The 20451-nt window shown below is 45.3% G+C and overlaps 1 protein-coding gene across 2 annotated transcripts in view; it reads right to left on the reverse strand.

Annotated features, from left to right (window-relative positions):
* Nucleotides 1–20451, reverse strand: part of LOC100645932 (neurogenic locus Notch protein) — a 179595-nt gene that overhangs the window by 41031 nt on the left and 118113 nt on the right. For both annotated transcript variants that reach the window (XM_048404311.1, XM_048404312.1), the window contains one exon: nt 11759–11941. In XM_048404311.1, coding sequence (XP_048260268.1) covers nt 11759–11941 — 183 coding nt within the window. The remainder of the gene's footprint in view (nt 1–11758; nt 11942–20451) is intronic.

Here is a 20451-nt window from a genome sequence, read left to right on the forward strand (position 1 = left end):
GACGTGGACAAAGCGGCACCGCTCGTGTACGTGCATGCGTCGCATACTGTATACAGTTATATACTGTATCCGGAGAAACAGATTGCCGGTATCCGAGGAATATGGGCAAGTAAATCGAAGCAAGGAAAGTAACGAGAAAAGCAATCGTATTCTTTCTTTATTCGTTTATTCTTCTTTTTTTCCTTTTCTTCCTTTGTTAATCATCCTACGAGACTAGCAGATACGACTTGATTTCGCTTCTCTTTTTAATGTTCGCGATAACTATACGCGCAATGAAACACGTTCTGGGTGGCGGAGTTGGTTCGAAAACGAAGTAGAGATCCGAGTAAAGAGCATCGTTCGGGGAAGAAGATTACGACGTTACACGATCCTTGCTTGTTCTGCGTTTTGCTCTCGTTACTACACCATTCTTCTCTCCCAGGAAATAAGATCGAACGCACCGGAGAAACGTACGAACGATTCGTCGGCAACAGGAGTGAAACGAACGGTGAAATCGATCGGTTGTGTTGGCGGCGATTTCAAGGAGGAAATCAATCTGCCAGTTCACCCTTAAAACGAGGACAAGTCGGAGACTGCACGGAAATCGAAACACCTTCGACGTGATACGCGCGCATACGTGCGAAAATTTTCGTGACACTGATAAAAGTAAGGATTTCAGGTATACCTATGACATCCGTATAACCCGGGCCTGCGAAACACGTACCCGCTGATCCCATCGTTAAATCGAAATAATCGAATTAGGTATTAACGATCATTTTATTGGCTTTTTTCTTTTTTTTCGTTATTTACTTCCACGAGCGACTAAATAAAATTAGCTTTTTTGCGCCGGTATTATCGTTGTTCCGATAGGCGCATGTACGTTTGCTGATTTATCTCGATCGAGTCGATCGATTCTGCCGAATTAACAGAAATGTGCATCGATCAAAAGATCGCGCGCGTGTGCGTGGTCGTTGGAAAAAATTCCACTAAAGAGCCGCAGATACAGTTGGATCCCGTACGCGCTATAACCATCGCGACGTACAAACACGCCTTCCATGGAAAACGATACGAGCAAAGGAGCAACGATGGGGATTCGAGAGATCGCCACGTCGCACCGGGGCTCGGACTTTGGGCTAGCAATTAACTCCCACCGATAAACCGGCGGCTTGTTTCGTCGCTCGAATTAATTTTCTCGGCGCGCGATAACGACATCGCCTGTTCGATTCGCTGATCGATCGCCGGCAGATCGAGCGCTACTCGGATCGTTTTTTCGCCGGTCCTTTCGCGAAATTTAACCACCAGCCTCTTATCCCTCTCTAGTCCGTGAATCGTTTTTGTTTGCTCGTGCTTTCCTCGCGATACGAACATGGAATGTGTGCCCTGTAATTATCGATGATACGCATTTTTCCTCGAACAATTTCCTGTTTTCTACGAAGTAACTGATATCGTGATCGTCGACGAATCTGTCAGAAACGAAAACAGCGTCTCAGATTTACGGTACACCAAACTCTGTACGACTAAAGGACAAACACTGTACGAACGCGATTCACGATATCACACCACTCACCTTATATCGATATCTGCCGAGTCAACCTTCCTTCAGCCTGAATCCTGCAGCAACTCGCATATTGAAAGATAGCCCAGCAGCGACAGAACGTTGCCAACAGGAACGAAACCCGTCGACTTTCAACGGGGCGGTAAATCAAATTGAGATTTCAAACGAGTTGCCGTGGCAACTTGTCTGTGTCATCGAATCGTGCCAGATAAGAGGATCGAGTTATAAATACCGTGCACGCAAAACCGAGCACCACGCGTGCAAGTACGCGCCACAGCGAAGAAACTAACACCACTCACGGCAACGAACGTTTCGCCGGTGTCGATAAGCGTTGGTCGGGACTTTAGTCGCGACGTTCGAATCGTCGTCTAATTCTCCGGATCGAATTCTGCGGTAAAATCTGCCGATACAGGGCTTCCGAAAAGATAGTCAGAATCTTTCGAAGAAGAAGAATACCGGAACCGAAGATATAAAAGGAAAGAAACTAGACGAGCAGCAGCGGAAAATTCATGCGAAACGAATTATTTTAGATAAATGAAGAGAAACCTTAATTATCGAATATACGAAGAGAGTCGACGACTCTTCCTATGGCAACGTAAGCGCATACAAATGACGATTATTAACAATCTCTATAAGGTCGATTATACCAAACTAATGAAATCAGTAGCTTAAGAAAATTCTCGTAGAAGATGAAATAGCGAAAAGTAAGCGGGGCTTGTCCCATCGTTCCTGCTGACACGGAATCTACATCGTTGATACCAAGTATTTTGCACTGTTATTACGTTATGTAAACGTTATGTGGCAGAATGTGAGGATAAGAGAGAGTAAACGAAAGAATGCAAAATTCCTCGTAGAGATTTCAATAGCTGGAAGAAAGATTTTACAAAAGCAGATAAAGCTTTGTAGAATACAGGTTGTAGAATATTAGTTTATTATTACCTATTAATTGGAGATCACAACGTTGCGTAGTCTTTTACAAGCACTCGATATATTTATGATGGAGCGTATGGCAGGACTAAGTACGTAGGGTGTAAGTAAGGTTGCAAGGGGCGTATCGTTCAAATACGGACGTATCGCGATGGGTATACGTTAAGGTTAACGTATGAGAAAAAAAGACGAAAGGGAGGAGCAGGAAGGTAAAGGAAGGAGAATAAAAAGAAGCGGAAGAAGAAGAAGAACGGACAGAGTCGACGTCGATGGCAACGGAGGCTTATCTCCATCCGAGGCCGGTAGCGAAACGGTCTGTGCCGGTATATACGTTCGTGTTTATACCGACTTGTCTATTCGTCAAACGGTCTTTTCTACCGGGCTTCGCTCGTCATCCGGCTATCGTCTTCGAGGATCAGGGATCGTCCGCAGCCTTTTGCGGGGCCGTCACGCGTTGCATGTGGCCTAACGGTATACGTACACTGCCGCGCCGTGCCGCGATCCTGGCAACTACGGACGCGTCCACGTATCGCCTTCCACGAAGGACACCCATCGACCAGAGCTCTGGCAGATCTGGCGGATCGTCGGGGCTGTTCATCTTGCGACGCGGTAACGATTATAAGGGATACGAGTGTACGCGGAATACGAGCGTATGCAAGCTGTGAAACGCAAGGGACGTAGAAACTCGGCGACAGTTCGAGACGGAACAACGTGTCCGGCTTCGTTCTATTCCAGCTTAAGGGCGTCTCCTTCCAGTAAATGCGGTGTTAACCTTTTCCTTGCGAGAAGTCCGCCGCCATGGTCGCGCCGCGCTGTTCCGTTAACAGCCGTCTGGTTACATAATTCTCTGATAGAATCGACCGAGGAGATTGCCACCTTTGTCATGCCGATGTGAAAATAATTCGAACAAATGAAAAAACGTTGTAACATTTCCCAATTCTCCAAATTTCCGAAGAATTTCAAACTTCGCGGCTGTGGTTCTTCTTTGCTTTTGTATCTTATTCCCCCCGCAAAATCCTGCTGAAACTGCAAACCAATATTTCGTCGGACATCGTATACGTGAAAATATAACGATCGACGTTCGTATAAAACCGACTACTCCGGAGAAATGTAGCTAACCTAAATTTCAAAATATCGCCTTTCATCGTTCTAGAATATACAACTTAAAATACAACTGGAGTCTACGAGCATTTGTCAAACATGCGCGAGATTGTTCGCCACTTGAAACGTATGCGGTCGGGATACGAAATCGAAGGAACCTTCGAAAGCACTTTCGATTCGTTCTGGATTTGCGGCGGCCTCTGCTTTACAGCTACGACTCTCGACCAGGTGAGAAGGGGTCACCGACGGTGACCCGAGTCGAAAGCGAGCGCAAAGGAAACTCTAACCGCATCGTCGCATCGCGTCGCGTCGCGGCGAATGGTTTAACGTTTACGTAACGTGCGAGCATCGTTCGATCCTGTCGCGTTTCACAAGACGGGATCGAAGATGAAAGACGAAGACTGGCCAACGACAATGAGAGTAGAGCGGTTTTTGTAGACTCGGTACAACGTTTCCACGTTTCGCGTTTTTGCAATGGAAAAAATTACGAGAAAATGTGCTGGTCCGCTATGAGGATTCGATCGGGGTTAGGTTTTCGATCGGGGGTACCGTGGCTGATAACGACACGATTAAACCGCGGTCTCGATCGATTCTGTAAGTATTATTATCGGCACTTAAAGCCTCTTCTTACGACCTCTCATGGAAGCCATAGTTGCGACAAGAAAGCGCATAATTCCAAGTCCAATACCAAGTCCAGTACCAATTTTTATCAAAATAGTTATACGATATTATGTTCAAACCGTAATATAATTTATATGCCTGTATAACGCGTACAAACAATAAATAATAAAATAAATTGATAAGCGTCGACTTCAACTTCACTTACAGACGCGGTAATGGATATCCACTATCCATGACTACCAAGGTCAAACACTCGACGAAGAACAATCGCTGTATCGCGCGTAAGATTAAAATGTACATGTATCTTGGCCAAGATTTTACTAAAAACTTGTATCTATTTTATATCAAAGTAACAAATGTCCGATAACTGGTAGAAAGAGACGTATACAGAATTTAAAAAACGCAGAAAGTCGTGCGTTATGACTCTGTCGCGGTTACCGATCGACCATCGGTCAACCACATAAACCAACCAAGACATCCGCTTAAAAGTTGACGAATCGAAGTACTTTATAACGTGGTGCGAGTCGATGATTTGCATCTTGGTTGATTCGAGGTGCGATCGATATCGGAAAAACAAGTTGGGTTAGTTAGGCGTCCGCGCGACGAACGATTCTGTTAGCAAACAGCGTTAGACGTGGTTGGACATTTTTTCCATTCAGTCGCGGAATTGTTCGTTTCGTACCGTGTATTTTCGGATTGCGAAATTAATTAAAGAGCAATACAAAAATTTGAAACCGACGGTATTTTCGGGATTTCTCTCTATGCCATTGGTCTAGGCCCTAAGCCCTGAGAAGAGCACGAGTCGTGTTGGAAAACTTAGCAGCCGTGTTGGGTAAACGCAGTTCGCTCTACTCTGTATTTGCAAAAGTGTCCTGCGCGAGCCCTTTTCCATCGTACGGAATAGTCATTTTTCGGAATTTGCGTAATTTTCGTCGATCGAGTCCCTTTGTAATATAAATATGTATGTAAAAAAGCTGAATGTATCGTGTAAAGGATATTTTAAACGCGATCGGGTAACGGGCCAACGGAATGCAGGATGCTGCAACAGTCGCACAGCGCATGGAGAAAGGGAGGAGGGGCACGAAATAAAAAGGAAAAAGGGAGACGTGAAATGGACCAAGGGACCCGTTCGAATCGCCAACAATAAATGCGCGCGTCTTCTCTCTCGGGAGGGTGCCGTCATTCTTGACAGTCGCCTTCAACTTCAACCTCTTCGTTTTCGTCGACGACGGCGCGGCGCGGCGTCGCGTCTCGTCTCGTCGCATCTTTGTCCAGACCGATCGATCGTTTCTCGGATCGTCCCGATGAAGAAACAAAAGCATAATTTATATCGGGGAAAAAGAAGAAGGAAGCTCGACAAGGATCGTGCCACGGCGTTGCAACGTCTCGGACAGGAAGGGATATGTCAATCGAAACGGGCTTCTTTGATCGATGGCAATAATATCGGTATTGTTCTGATAAATTATTCCTCCGATATAGGGCCGATACGTTCGATCCAGCTCCGACGTGTACACCGATACGTCAGCTTGACAACAACATCGCGCAAAGCGATGCTCTTAAACGGTGATTAGGGACGTTCAAAGTTCAAAGGCTGAGCTTTTGTAGGTACTGTTTTCTCGTTCGATACTTTGGTTCGTGATATTATGTACGCGATAGCATACATGTAGCATCGAGTTGATAATTAGGTTAATAAGTAACTATTTGCGTTCGTAACAACGAACGAGAATAAAACGGATGGAAACAGACGTGGTGGAGATTAGGCAAAAAATAGATGTTCCGTTATTTAAAAATTGTATATCGAGTTGTACGTTTGACAGAATGTCAAGAGAACGCTACGAACGAACAAAACGTGATCTAAAAAGAATCTATTCGATCTATCGTCTCTATTACGATTTATTCAAAATTCCAGCCTAATTTGTCACTGTCGTTCAATTACATTATACATAGAACTTTAAATTATATTCTATCGCTATAACGAAGAATAACGAACTTGCATGAAAAGGACACGTCCATCGTCCAAAGTACGCCATCGACCAACTAAGCATCGAGTTTCCTTTAACGGAAACCAAGCTAAGAATTTCTTTTCCGAAGAAAATGCTTCCTAATTCCTGGAGGAAAATCGAATTGAGATAACAAAGAGTTACTTTGAGCTGACTGTTCGCAATCGGCGCAATTGTGCGGCAACTATGTTGTGGCCCTTGCAGCCAAGATTTACGAAGCACGATCCATGGGCAGAAGAATGGAACCGCTATAAGGGCAGGGGGAAATAGAGAGAGAGAGTCGTAGAAAAGAAGAAGCGAGTCGAATAAGGGCTGCGAGATAACAGAACGCGCCAGCCATTGTCCAGCCATTGGACAATGCAAGGCTGCTGGATTATGCGCTAGGAGCTAGAAGCAATCTACATCTTCAACGATGTATCATAGCGCGCGTGTTCCGATGGAACATCTCCTGGCTCTCAACGCCGGAACTCGTTCCATCGTTTTCGTCCTCCCTTTCTCTCTCTTCTCTCCCTCTCTCCCTCTCCTTCTTCCGCTCGCACGTTTATATATCGAGTTACGTTATATTACAAGGTATGCGTTGTTGTCGCGTCCAATCGAAAATACGTCGAGATACATGTTCGAAACAGATTTTCCGTCAAGTGCGTATTATCGTGGAGAAAAACGAACGAATTGGTTGAAAGAATTCTGCGTATTTAAAGTGGATGTTTTAACGAAAACCCGCGTATTCGCGGTATGTAAAGAGTATGGAATAAAAGGAGTAGCGTATATCGAGCGAATCAAAGTAAATGAAATAAATTTCAATAAAATGTCCGATCGCTTTTTCCAACGACTTTCGTATATGATGGGCAAAGTACACTCGTATGTGTAGAAACAACGAAATTTCTCCGGATTCAGATTCGATGTATCAGGTGGTATTTTAGCGATAGTCGAGGAAGAGCGCCGGTCACTGTGACTAGCGAATTCCCGGTTCCGTGTGAACACCTGGACGTATACCTGAGAAGATGGCGTCGCGGATAACATCGTCTTGCCTTTGTCGGACTGTTCATCGGGACGATGTATGGCACCTTTCGCACGATGCCACCTTTACATCATCATCGCGGTCAGGTAGCTACCATATACTTTAGCGAAACGATATAGCTGGTACTCTACTACATCGAAAATATTTTCGTACGTAGGTTCTTCGATTCGTGTATTTCATTTTGCGACGAAATATTTCGATCAAGAATATGTTTAATTTTGCAGGAAAAGTATCCGCCGCCGTCAAATATTTGACACCGTCATCGCGTCTGTAACCAGAAGACGTTTCAAATTTATAACGATCCTACTTTGTATCAGAAGCGACGATCGTGTATCTTTTACGTTGAATTGCGTTCCCTCGAATTTCGTTTATTAATTAAAAATTTCATTTCGTTTATTAATAATCTTTACATTGCGATTCTTATCGAGAGGAAGATATTCGATATAGAAGGAGAACCAGAATGAAAACGCTTCTTTGCAGGGTGAAAATTGTACAAATTTCAATAATTTATTTCCACGTATTTCCAAGGCAAATGCCGCTCTTGAAACGTTACATTCCGCTACCTGCATACTTCTTCGGTAGAATTACTTACCGAATACAATTCGATCGGTATCGACGATGTGATATCGATGTGATATGCGGTGCGAAAAATGTCATGTCCTACGTTATAAAGTAATCGTGTTTCAACATTACCATCGTTGTCGAACGATGTTACTTGCAAGGCAGTAAGTAGTATCTCGTCGATTACTATCGAGTTCGAACGCTATGCTTCGATCTTTTTTCTCACTGTACGAATTGTCGTGGTTGCACGGCTGTTCCTACGCTACCGACTTATTAATTCTCGTTTCTTCAAGGCTGCGATACGAAATACACAGCGTGTACGCGTAGCCAGAGGGCCACGTTATCAGATGAATCGCATCATCAGATCGGTCTGTAGTCTTGTAATCGTTATCGTCCGTCAGCGCGAGAGTGTGAGCGTGAATGTCGGTGACAAGCAACTGCTGTTGCCACTTGCATTTTGCGTTGTAACCCAACGTGTTCGCTATTGCTGGCGGAAATTACATGGACAATTTCGTTCTTTCTTTCGTCGTGTACACTTTCCCGCATCGTTCCACAACTTGTTGCCGAGGAATCGAAAGACAGATGCCGCGTGCCAATAGCGGCAGAGTTTGATCGAGCTGGAGAAGGAACGATGGTGAACGACAGCGGTTTGCTCTGGCAAGAACGACGCTTCGATTCACGAACGTAGTATACCAGAGCAATTTACAAAGGCCGATACGAAGCGTGAAGAGTTGGAGAGTTGGAGAGACGGGGTGCGTGGAGTGTGCAGCGTGGACGCAAGTGGCACGTATGCAACTCGTCTGCGAGAGATTCTGAATGCTGGAGTATCCTCTTTCCTCGAACCTCTTAGCGCTATTTAGCGGATCCTTTTACGGGACAGCAGGACCCGACAAGAAAGGAAAGCGCAGCAAACGGACCGACGCAACGAGCCTCGAAACAACGGGACGAAAAAGAGACCAGGTTTAAGAAAGAGAAACGGAGACGAGAGCATGGTACAACCAGAGACGGAAGAAAGAGAAGAAGAAGAGACGACGGAGGTGGAGTACCAAAATGGCAGTTCGCTCGGCCAATGGCCAATCCAGGGACAAGATAAGCCTTTGTGCCCGTACAGGGGCCTGGGGCAAAGAATCCCCTCGTTTCGGTCTCATATTTCGCGAATCCTGCTATCATATTTTACTCGTTGCCCCCTCTCGGCTCTTTCCTTCCCTCCCGTCTTTCATACCCTTCCACCTTCGGCCCCTTCGGCCCGTCTCTCATTTTTTGCTCTCTCGCTTTTCGGAACCGTCCAGCTCCGTTCTACCTTCTCGATCCCCCTCCAGCCACCGTCGATTGTTCGCTGCTCTAGTCGAAACAGGTCCATTGGATTCGATCGTTCGACGTCTGTTCTGTCTCTTGACGCTCCGCCGCGGTTCAACATCGGTTTCACTCGTTATGTTCATAAGTCGTAGAGCAACGTTCATCGAGTATATATATATATATATATATATATATATAATATATTCAAGTGGAAATCGAATCATCTCCGTTTAAACACCGACAGGTTCCATTCGATTTTAAGGGATGCTGGACACACGTACCGAGTTCGAACAAGAAAGAGGGAAGAAAGAATCACGCGAGTCGATCGATAAATGTCACGCAGGAGGAGAGCGGAAATTTCTCTTTAAAATTTTCATTCGCGTATTTATGATTCGCTGTCGATTAATTTGCGGCCGTTGAATCGATCCACGACGAAACATTAACAAAACCCCCGACCAACGACCGTTGATCGCCGTCAGACGAATCTCTCGGGGGTAGATGGACAGGATCCAACCGGTTTCAGAAAGCAGGCACGAAAGGAAGGACGCCAGCCGGATTAAATTATTTTCACCAGCGAAAGTCGTTGTCTCTTCTTGTTCGAATTTCGCTCTGCTTCGCAATTTCGATCTGGTAAATCGTTCGAAATTTTCCTGCAATTGCGTTTTCTTTCCTATTAACGATCCCTGTAATTTCTAAGAACAACGTGTAAACTCGTGCGGTTTTTGGAGAAAAATTTGGCGCGGATAGATCCGTCTTTGGCGAGAGAGAATCAAGAGACAAACGATTTTTCGGGTAATTATAGAAATTATACGATGCCTTTGTTTACTTCGCAAGATGAAAAGAAAGAAAAGAAGGAGTTGCATCCGAGAAATTTGATAAAGTTTTAACAATTTTGTCAAGTTTTTCCGAAACAACAAAAATACTAATTTACCGATGAAATTCAAAGGCTAGAAATCTTCGTAGAAGGATACGAGGTATGTTTGTCCAATTGTCCGATATCTTTCCTCGATATCCGTCCGATATCGATCGTTCATCGCCTGGTTATCGGAATCTTACCCGACCTCTTATTACGTATACGAACTACCATCGCCTAACGTCGCTCCATTACTTATAATATGAGCGTGCAACGATAAGATGAAAATAGTAGGGACACGCGTTGTCTGATACACTCTGGTGCATCGCAGTTGATTGACGAGTTTGCGACATTATTATGTGTTTAAGAGGAAACGTTTCGCGCAGTGCTGTTGCGTGGATACAATGAACTCCGATTAACCGAACGAAAAATCATAGACGATAGGGAGAAATATAAACGATACGATACGATACGAATCAACCTAGCGTCCCGACAGGTTCGTACAAACGAAGTTCTACCGTATTTCGAAATTAGTTGAAACCCTTATTCCTCGAACACGGAAACCTACCTACGAAATATAATACTACGAAAAGAAGCCGAAGCATCTGGAAAAACGAAAACGATGCACACCCGTGCGATAACCAACCTCGTAGAACCTTAAAAATCCCCAAACTTCTTCGAATAATAGCTGATACATAGATTTCGATTTGCCGATTCGTCCGACTCGACGTCGCAAACCACCAACGCCGCCACTAGCCGTTCTTCGTTCTCGCCCATCTCGCAGATATCTGGTGAGCGTGCACAGCTCATTCTCTGTCGATTACATCGACGATTATCGACCGGTAGAATCTCGATTGGCCCTCTCTATGCTAGGCCCTTAAGCCTATCTTTTCTCCTCTGCCAGCCGGAAACACGTTTCCTCCATAGCGCGGCGTCAAACAATTAAGGTTGACTTACGCGTGGCTGAGGCGCGTACCAACCGTGTTAAAAGATTAAACGAGTTACCGTCCTTGCCGCGCATCAGATAACGCAATCCGAGGCCCTGTCATCTCGGAAGAATTTACCGGCGACACCGCGGCACCGCGGCGTCGCGGCTCCGGGGGGCACACGGCTTTCGAGCAACAGTTCGCGCTCGCCAGTATCTCTCCGTGTGTATACTATCGCCTCGGTGAAATCTTGATTTCCACGGCTGGCAAAGCGTGCCTGGTTCAACGCCAGCGACTTTTCCACGAAAACGCCTTTGCTTCGTTCGTATCGCTCATCCGCATCCACCTTGCGACCCAACAAACTCGAGATTCTTTGCTAATTATCATCCGCCACGCAATTTTAATTAATTTAAAATTAACGTTACGCGCACGACAATCGCTTTAACTAGCGTGTATCGTTTTTTATCTTTAGATTTTGACCTTTTTCCCAATCTAATAAATTCCCTGGCATGGTAAAGTTTGATGCTTTCCAAAATTGCCTGAATTACAAAGTATGGATTTTCGACTCGATAACATCGACCGCGCACGAAAATCTCAAATCCGTTGTATCGTAAGTATCTGATACAAAGCACGTGTAAATTATTATCGCGTAACTCGTCTAATAAATAATCAGGTTGCTAGTTGTAGAAACACGAGCGAAGCAGTTGGATGGATCGTACGGTGAGTCCGATCGACACGAACATTCGCCTGTAATCTGTGATCCGCGATCTGGTTTACTTATGACCGTGCGGACCATAGCTAGGTACTATTTGTTCCTATACGGTATTGGCGGTCACTGTCGCGTTTCGAGAACACCTCTAGATGGCAGGTTTTAGAAATAAAAGGACAGAAACGGTGGAAAGAAACGAAGGTTTGACTTACCAGGCATGCAGACGCAACGAAAGGTCCCAGGATCGTCCAGACACGAGCCGTCGTTCTGACAGGGATGGGACTCGCACTCGTTCACGTTTGTCTCGCATCTCGGTCCCGTGAATCCTTGTGCACAGTTGCAGGCGAAAGAGCCAGGTGTGTTTACGCAAATACCATCGTGTTCACAAGGGGATCCTAGAAAAATGCAAGAGAGAAAGTTAAAAATATGCTAACAATTTGTTGACTCTGAAGGTTTATCGATGACAGTATATATATTAGTTCTTTTCGCGCTTAAGATCAACGAACGAGCAACGGCTGGAAAAACGAAGCGTATAATTTTCGAGATGGAAACTCGGAACAAAGACGTAGGGTGTTTAAACACCCAAAAGCTCCGGTAATTAGGTAACGATCGCGAATTGGTGAACGCTTGGTGCATAATAATTAATTATTAACCATGGCAGGAGTCAAAGTGCAGCACGTGGGCGGATGCTCCGTGGGATGGGCGACGAATGCACGATAGCGAGCCTTAATTGGCCAGGTCGACGTAGATTTTAAAGACGCTGCCGTCAGAGAAAAAGGGAGGAAAGAAGAAAAAGGGATGGATGCACGGACGACGATGGCGACGACGACGACGACGACGATGACCATAAAAAGGAAGATGCCTGTCATCCCCGAGAATGAAACTTGTTCCTCGAGAGTGGTCAACGGATCCGTTTGGACTGCTAGTTTTCTTGAACTCGCGCGGTTCGCGCTAATTGCAATAACATAATTACAGCTGGCAGCTGTTTCTTCGCCATTCGTGTGTTCCATTAAACCGTTTCTTCCTTCTATCGGCCTTAATTTAGTTAGTCTTTTCGTTATTCTTGCGAGATTGCTTCTATATCGTGATATTTCGCGACTGTAATTTCATCAGAGCTTTATTCGACAGGCTTGGTTGTAATAAAAGTCTAATAAAGCTTGTGCCTTGTATTATCGATATCGTTAAAGCGAATATGCATGGGACGAAATGTAGAAAAAGTCTTAGAATTTTAGGAAACGCGTTGTAAAAGTACGATCGCCGGTGTGATAGAAAAGAAAAAATGGCGGAGATATAAAATTGCTCGAAGCAAAAACTTTTGTTACGAATCTCCAAGCTTCTACGAATACGCAGGCCAGTGCGTTAACCTTTGGAATCCAATAGACTTTCTTATAACAAATTTAACGTTGCATACAGCTATTATTTACCTGCAATTATTTTAACAGCAATTATTCTAACAGCTTTCATTTTTATATCGAATCTGCCGTGTGTTCATTTTCGCTTTCGCAGTTTAGTACAGAATCGCGTAAAAATTTCTCTTTTCGATTTTTTCCATTTCTCGTACGATTAATTGGTAGTAATTAGGAAACTATTTTGAATTACGTACATATATGGAAAATCAAATGCAATTACTGGTATAAGAAAGAAGATAAGTATCTAGCATCTTCTTCCTCGTTAATAGGATATTAATAGAAAAATCAGAATAATCTTCTTTTACGATACACGAGGCTAGCGCGAGGTCGTTATATCTGTCATTTATCATCGCGTTTATACCATTAAAAGATACAGTTATGGGAAAAGATATAAATGGTTTAATAATCAGTCTCGTTACGAGTTAAATTCTTAGTGACTCGGTGGGATTTAGCGTAAGTACGGCAATCCTCTCTCTACTTTCACCGAAAGACCAAGTTTCGATGCACTTGAAAATCTACGATCAAAAATCCTCGGTGAATCAGTTACCGCGTTACACGTCGTCCCTTAGCATACAACGTGCGTGGCATTCGAGAAGAAACATCGGGACCTGGTTACGGTTCGTTGGCAGGGCAACGCGTACAACGATTACTCGCGATATTTATGAGGTTTTTGAACAACTAAAGCGATATCGTCGTTCGCGGCACGGTCGGATGCCGCTCTCGTGTAACTCAACGATGGTTTTTCCAACTCTGCGTCGCAATTGCTGTCGCCGCGCGCGATGTTTCACGAAGGGACGTGGAAGAGGAAAGAAAAAGCGGAAGGCGAGGGGTGTACGCGTGTTACCGGGTAACCGGGGGCGGCAAGAAACGCATTGCTGGGTCGTGTCGGCGATCTTCAAGGACGGTGGGCATCGGTGTTGTCGACAGACGATGGAAGAAAGCGATACTTGAAGTCGATGCGAGGGAGGTAGATGGATGACTGGGCGCACGGTGCTATAGGGGCTCTGTCCTCGAGGTAGCTTTAATTAAGCGCGACAAGTATATTTTCTCATTTCTAGAGAATGATTATTAGAAGAAATATGAGGAAATTGTACGATATTTGAAAAGTTTATTGGCAAGCAAAGATCGCAGGTGATACTAGTCGGTACTAGTTTCGGCTATACTCGCGGCTATGATCATGTTGCTAGTGCCGGGAAACGATGCGTATGGTACATCAGGTTCCTAGATGTATGTAACAGAACTTGGCTGCTATCGAACGCGCTGCTAAATTTACATCGAGTTAAACAAAATGACTACCTTCTATGGAAAAGCGTGTCAACGGTCGAATCTATGGTCAAAAAGAGAATAGCTTGCTAATGAAGCGGAGAATGATTCTGTGCGTAAAACGCAAATAAACGTGATAGACGGAAGCGAACGGAAGTAGCGCCGAAAGGGAACACCGACGAGACGCTTCGGTCGGCGATTCGGTTAATCCCGACTGCTTGGAGAATTCGCCTTTGACGAGGCTCGATCGCCGACGAGTACGAGAAGGTTGAGTCCGCGTTCTCGAATATAATATCACGGATAATCGATCAATTGCACTCTCGACGTCCAACTACATTTTACGAGTTTTGTTGAGTCGCCGCGCCGAAACGCGCCGAAACGCGCCGAAACACGCCGAACCACGCGATCTGTCTGCGACGATGAGAGCGCTGGCTCCGAGAGGAGCTGCCCCGGAGGAACTTAATCTACCAGAAAATATGCAATCTAGATAATAACAGAGCACAGGCTGGAGCGCGAGGTCATTATGGTTATTATTAAACTTAAAATAACAATTTAACGTTTAATTAGATTGGTCGGTGCTTCGCCGCCACCGTTCCGTTCCCTTGAGAAAAGATCGGACTACGGGAAATGTCTCTTTTCAGGCCTCCCCTTCCGGTAAAACGTTATTACCGACCTTCTGTCTCGCAACCTGCGCACCGATATCGTGGAAGATGAACGGGTTTTACGCGATTTATCGGCTTTCATATTTTTGCAATTCGCAACTCGCGAAGAACGTTTTTCGTAAAAGAGACGCTCTGTTTACGATTGTTGCCGATTTTGAGTATTCTAAAGGCGAATTTCGATCGGTGGAAAGACGGTGCAAGCATTCCTGACGATCGGGTCAGGTATAAGAACTGCTTGTGCCTCGTATCGGCTTACCCCATTGTCAGGCCAACGTTGCCAAATTTCGGTGTAACAATGGCTCTTTGTTTAGCGGACAGGTAGCGAACGGAGGCCTGGTTCCTCCTGATTCTGAGCCGAGAGATCCGGCCGAGTCGACTTTGACTCTAAAACGAAGAAGGCGAGGAAGCGGGTTTCGAGCACCGGCACGGAGCTTGATCACGAAGGAAAAGGGATTTCGTTACAGGTTACCGCGTTGTTTGCGCTGGCACGCGATGATCGGACTCGCGGGACTCACGCCAAGTGCCCGTTACGCGAATACAAGCGAAGAAAAAGGGAAGGAATTTGATCGCCGAGCCGATTTTCCCGACAATTCTCCTCGAAACTATCCGCGACGACTTGTACGGAGTAGCTTTTTATACAAAATAAACGCTTCAATTCGTGCGAGTGTGTTAGTAATTACGCGTTCGACGTAAGACGTTTAGATCACGATCGACGCGTGGTTACGAAATATTTTTCCTTCGACGTTTAATTTAGTTTGTATTTTTTGCTCGTTTACGTCAACTCGGCCAACGAATACGAATAGACGAAAAGACGGTGGATCGTTCGACCGTTCGATCGTTCGTTGACTTTTGCCCTGATTCGGGCACGTCCTGCCCGATCATTCTTTGCTTCGAACAGACGCGCGTGCAAGTTTCCACGTGCGAGTCGACGGTGCAAAAATGCTATGTATTTGTAAGATACTAGCTATAAAATACCATGTACGGTAAATACGATTAGACCGGAAATACGATCAGATAGATACTGGGAATTGCTCGTATTCCGTCTATTCGATGTACGTTCGATTGCCGTTCGAGCCAGCAAGAATCTTTCGATACCTGTTACAAATCACGATACGTATCTCGTACTACTTACGTACTACTTATATCTACGTCGTAAAAACGAAATGGACTGTCCAAACCGGATTGCCTAACCCACGCAACTTCGCCAACTCCCTTTGACCGTCGCTTCGCCATCCTCGCGACCGCTTCACCTCGCTTGGAAATTAAGACCGCTCGGCTCCTGATCCGAGTTCGATCGACGCTGAACCGAGCAAGGGAGCGAGGGAAAAAACACCGGAATAAAAGGGGAGAGATGGCGCGATCCACGACACGCGAGGTACTTTCGCATGGCCGCGTCGCTGCGCTGTCACGAATTATGACGTCTCGACGGTGTCACGTTCGCGCGGTGTTTTGGCGGCCGCGAACATGAACCGCGAACCGATGTAATTCGACACCGGACAAGAACAAGCCGGTTTGAGGCGGTGGTCCTTCGTTGCAAACGGCCCGACATTTTCGGAGATGCGGCGTAAATATTTATAGCGTTACTTAACGATACACACGCGACAAAGAACTTCTTCTTCTTCTCGTTCGCGACTCGTCGGATCTTCTCCGGACGAATTGCAAGAAGATGAGCGGCGAAACGGAATTATCTCGCGGGCAGAATAAATTACCTTGTTCTTCGAAATTATCCGATCCCGCTGGGCATGCTTTTCCTTTGCGGTAGTTGCATACGAAAAACTTGCTATATACCGTGCCGTGCGATCATGGAAGAAGAGCGAAATTTCGACGAATCGAGGTTTCTCGCGAGTAAAATTGCAATTAACCGAAATAACATCGCAATCGTTAACTGCTTCGTCGTGGGTAAATTTTTGCATTAAATTAAAAAAAGAAAAAAAGAAACGAGTCGAAGATGGACGAAGCGATGTGAAGAAAAAAAGAGTGCAGTGAATTTGATAGAGTAAATGAGTCACGGTAGTACATGTTATATAATGGGCGCGCGATTAAATACTGTAATAACGGGGATTCGAAAATTCTGATAGTTTTTGTTTGATTTTGTTTGATTTTACGATTGTTTGATTTTACGATTTAAGGTATCGAATTTACGTAGAAACTGGATAGTTTGAATCGTTCGAACGATAGTTCCATCGTCGCTGATGATAATTTTTGCCCACGATACGCGGCCGACGAAGAAGAAAAAGAAGAAGAAGAAGAAGCAGAAGAAGAAGAAGAAGAAGAAGAAGAAGGAAAACGACAAGTAAAAGAGACGATAGAAGAAGAAAAAGGAACAAGGAGACGCGTCTTTGAGTAACGTCTTCCTAATTACAATCCTCGCGTTCGAAGCAAGACGCACGATGCGTTGCCCGTCTACCGTCCAAAACGAACGGGTTTCCGAATAGGGCTGGCTCGTGCAGAAAAACTGGCATCCTTGATTCGTTATGCGGCTACAAAAAGGCTTTAACGGTCGAAATATGGTGCAGGGTAGTCGGTCGGCTCGACAGGGGCCAGCTTTCTCCCTACGGAGCTATACGTATGTACGCGACTATTTCATTCGGTAGCAGCGGTTGGTCAATCTCTCGGTTCGAGAAGAATAAGATACGAAAAGGCAAGAATCGTGAGTGTGAGTGACCGTGCACGAAAGAGAAACTGCAAGAAACTAAAGATCCGGCAGATTGATTGCCCGGTTGGACGTGACGCCGCGCGAATGTTTGCTAAATTACTGCCCGAGGTTGGAGGCAGCTACGCAAGCGTGTTCCGCGCGCGTTTAATGAAATACAGAAAATGAATCGTGATCGCGGTCGTTACGCGGCTTCGTAATGACGGCACGCCTATAAACAGTGCCTCCCCCCGTTCTCCATCCAGGCAAACGAGCCCGATTGTTAACGTTCACCCCCGAAATCCACTTGATTCCGCCGTGTGGTTGTGATTAACGCGCCGGAGAAACACGACCGAGGATCCTTGTATACTAACGCGGCAGACAGTCTATCTGTCATTTTGCAGAGAGATACGGATGTCTGTGCGAAGTAGGCAAGCGAAAGAAGAAGGAAGAGAAGCAAGAGGAGTATACGAAGCAAGTGTTTCTCGTTATTAATGAAGTGTGTTTGTCTGGAACGAAACGTATTAACCGGTGCGCTCACCTACGGCAGGGCAGACCGCGGGTATTTATTATCAAACCCTTCGAATAAAAGGGGTTTGCTTACGATTTCGACTGTTTTTTTTTTTCATTTTTTTTTCTTTCTCCGCCTTCATTTTCTTGTTTTTTTTTTCGACGATGGATCGGACGCAAGTGTCCATTCGCTGATTTCGCTTTGTCGACACTTTCGACAGATCGGCGGTATGGATTGTCCGCACTTGCGATTGCAACTGAAATTCTACCGAGAAGACATATGGTTTGAAAAATGATGGGAAATCTACCGAAACTTTCGAGCACGATCTTTCTCGTCTTTACGCGTCTCGCTGAACAAAAGTTGCTCCAATTACTCCGTAATAGGACGTGAGTTTTAATCGACTATAAAAAAAAAAGTTAATAAGACGTTCGATATCTTGGGACAATGCGTTCACAATGAGTGATCGAAGGATAGACGATCGGATACCGTGCGCTATGTTGTATAGGTGGATAAAAAGCTTCTACGCAACCTCTTTTTCCAACTCTATTACCAAATAAGGTAAAACATTAACCACCGATATTAAAATAGAGCGTCATAGGAGAAAAAGGCGATCCACGTTTTTTCGTACAGCCTGCAGGTTTGATCGTCCGTCTTTCGCATTAGCGATGCTTACCTCTCTCGTTACCATGACGATTACCATTTTTCATGGTTTACGGGTGATCGAGCACGGCCACGGCCGTCTTTTCTTTATTTCCGTGTCAACGTGACGCCACCGTGGGATTGACAGCGCGTTCCATGCGGCGCAATATCATAAATCGAATTCCAGCTGATAATGTGGCGAGATAAACCACGCCAGCCGGAGTCGGCTTACGTATGTACGTAGGTAGGGTACAGGGAGAGAACCGTCGAGGTGTGCGGGCCCCGCGCCGGCCCCATGCTGGCTTTTCGATTCTCCACCGTACTATTAATTAAACCGCGACTACTGCCTGTCCACCGGTTAATTAGGAATCCATTTACCGGTACTCCATCAGTACCATTTTTCGTTTTTCAATTTTCTCCGGATTACACGTTCGAAAGGTTTAACAAATCAATAAGTTTGGAAAACGATTTCAAAGAATTTCGGAAACACGAATTCCGCGGTTACCGACTGTCTGGATCGGTGTTAACGCACAAGCAACGTCATTCTCCTTACGATTTCGCGTAACTTTGCAAACGACCGGATATATTTACATAGGAGGAAACGAATAAAACGGTTGCCGTTTTCATTTCAACGGAACTTGACTTGACTGATCTGGCAAGCAATTTCGGCGTTACATATAACGCGTTGCGTCGCGTAGCAAGTGGACGAGTCGACGAAGCGTCGCGGATCGGTAAATACGTAGGTACGCTTCGTTATTCGCGACGGGCAGGAAGGAAAAGTCGTTGAACGTCGATTCGATCGAAACGATTCAAAGGTGCCCGACCGAACGCTTTAGAGACAACTGTCCATCGACCGATATCAACGTGTAACGTGTACTTTGAAACATAAATTCCCAGCGGAGGATCGATTATACCGGAGGAATTATTAATAATCGTCGCTGCCACGCTGAGACTCACCGGTTCATCGATCCTGCGATAGTGGGTTTGCGGCGTCTCGCGGCCAAACCGCTGACTCGTTTCAAGAGGAACAGAAGGGGAAAAGAGAGCCGACGAATGACAAGCTTGCCGGCGAGTATGAAAGGGAAATAAGAAGAAGAACGGAGATGCGAGCCCTCGCAGGATACTTATTAAGGTGCACTGCACCCTACAGGTGTTCGCACGGCCGCTTTAAGAATCGGATCACGAACGAAACGCGCAACCGTTCTCAAATATCTTTGAGAGCAGCACGTCCTTTTATATATGGCTAGTGTACTCGTCTCCGTCGATACACTATCGCGATAGGCTCGTGTAATTTCGACAAACTTCCAGCTTCGGTTATCGCGTTCTTATTATTCGATCTTCGTCTCGAACGCTCGCCCCGTTTATTATTATCGATAGCATCCGAGGGACGTAAACCAGCGATGGGGTCTTTTGCCTGCGTTGGATTTCATGGCGTCGTTAATGCCGATAGAGTTGGACGTTTCCGTTAGATATTCCGTTGAAAGTTCGAGACAAATATTTTTCAAACAAATATTCCGCGATTGTACGATATCGGGTCGTTAAAGCCAGAAATATCCAAAACGAACGGATTAACCTCCGTAAACGTTGGCTCTGGTAGAATTTTATTGGAACACGATGCCTATAAAAATTGTAGTCGTACTTTTCGTTGAACGGCTACGACAACGGCAATAACGGAAGAGGAAGAAACCCGCAAAATCTATGGAACGAATAGAGCGCAACCAACGACGAATTAATCGACGGCGATCTATCGATTGCTCCGTTTCTTGCTTTCATCCGCGCGAGATTTCAA

This window comes from Bombus terrestris, chromosome 3 (genome assembly GCF_910591885.1).
Source record: "Bombus terrestris chromosome 3, iyBomTerr1.2, whole genome shotgun sequence".
Taxonomy (NCBI): domain Eukaryota; kingdom Metazoa; phylum Arthropoda; class Insecta; order Hymenoptera; family Apidae; genus Bombus; species Bombus terrestris.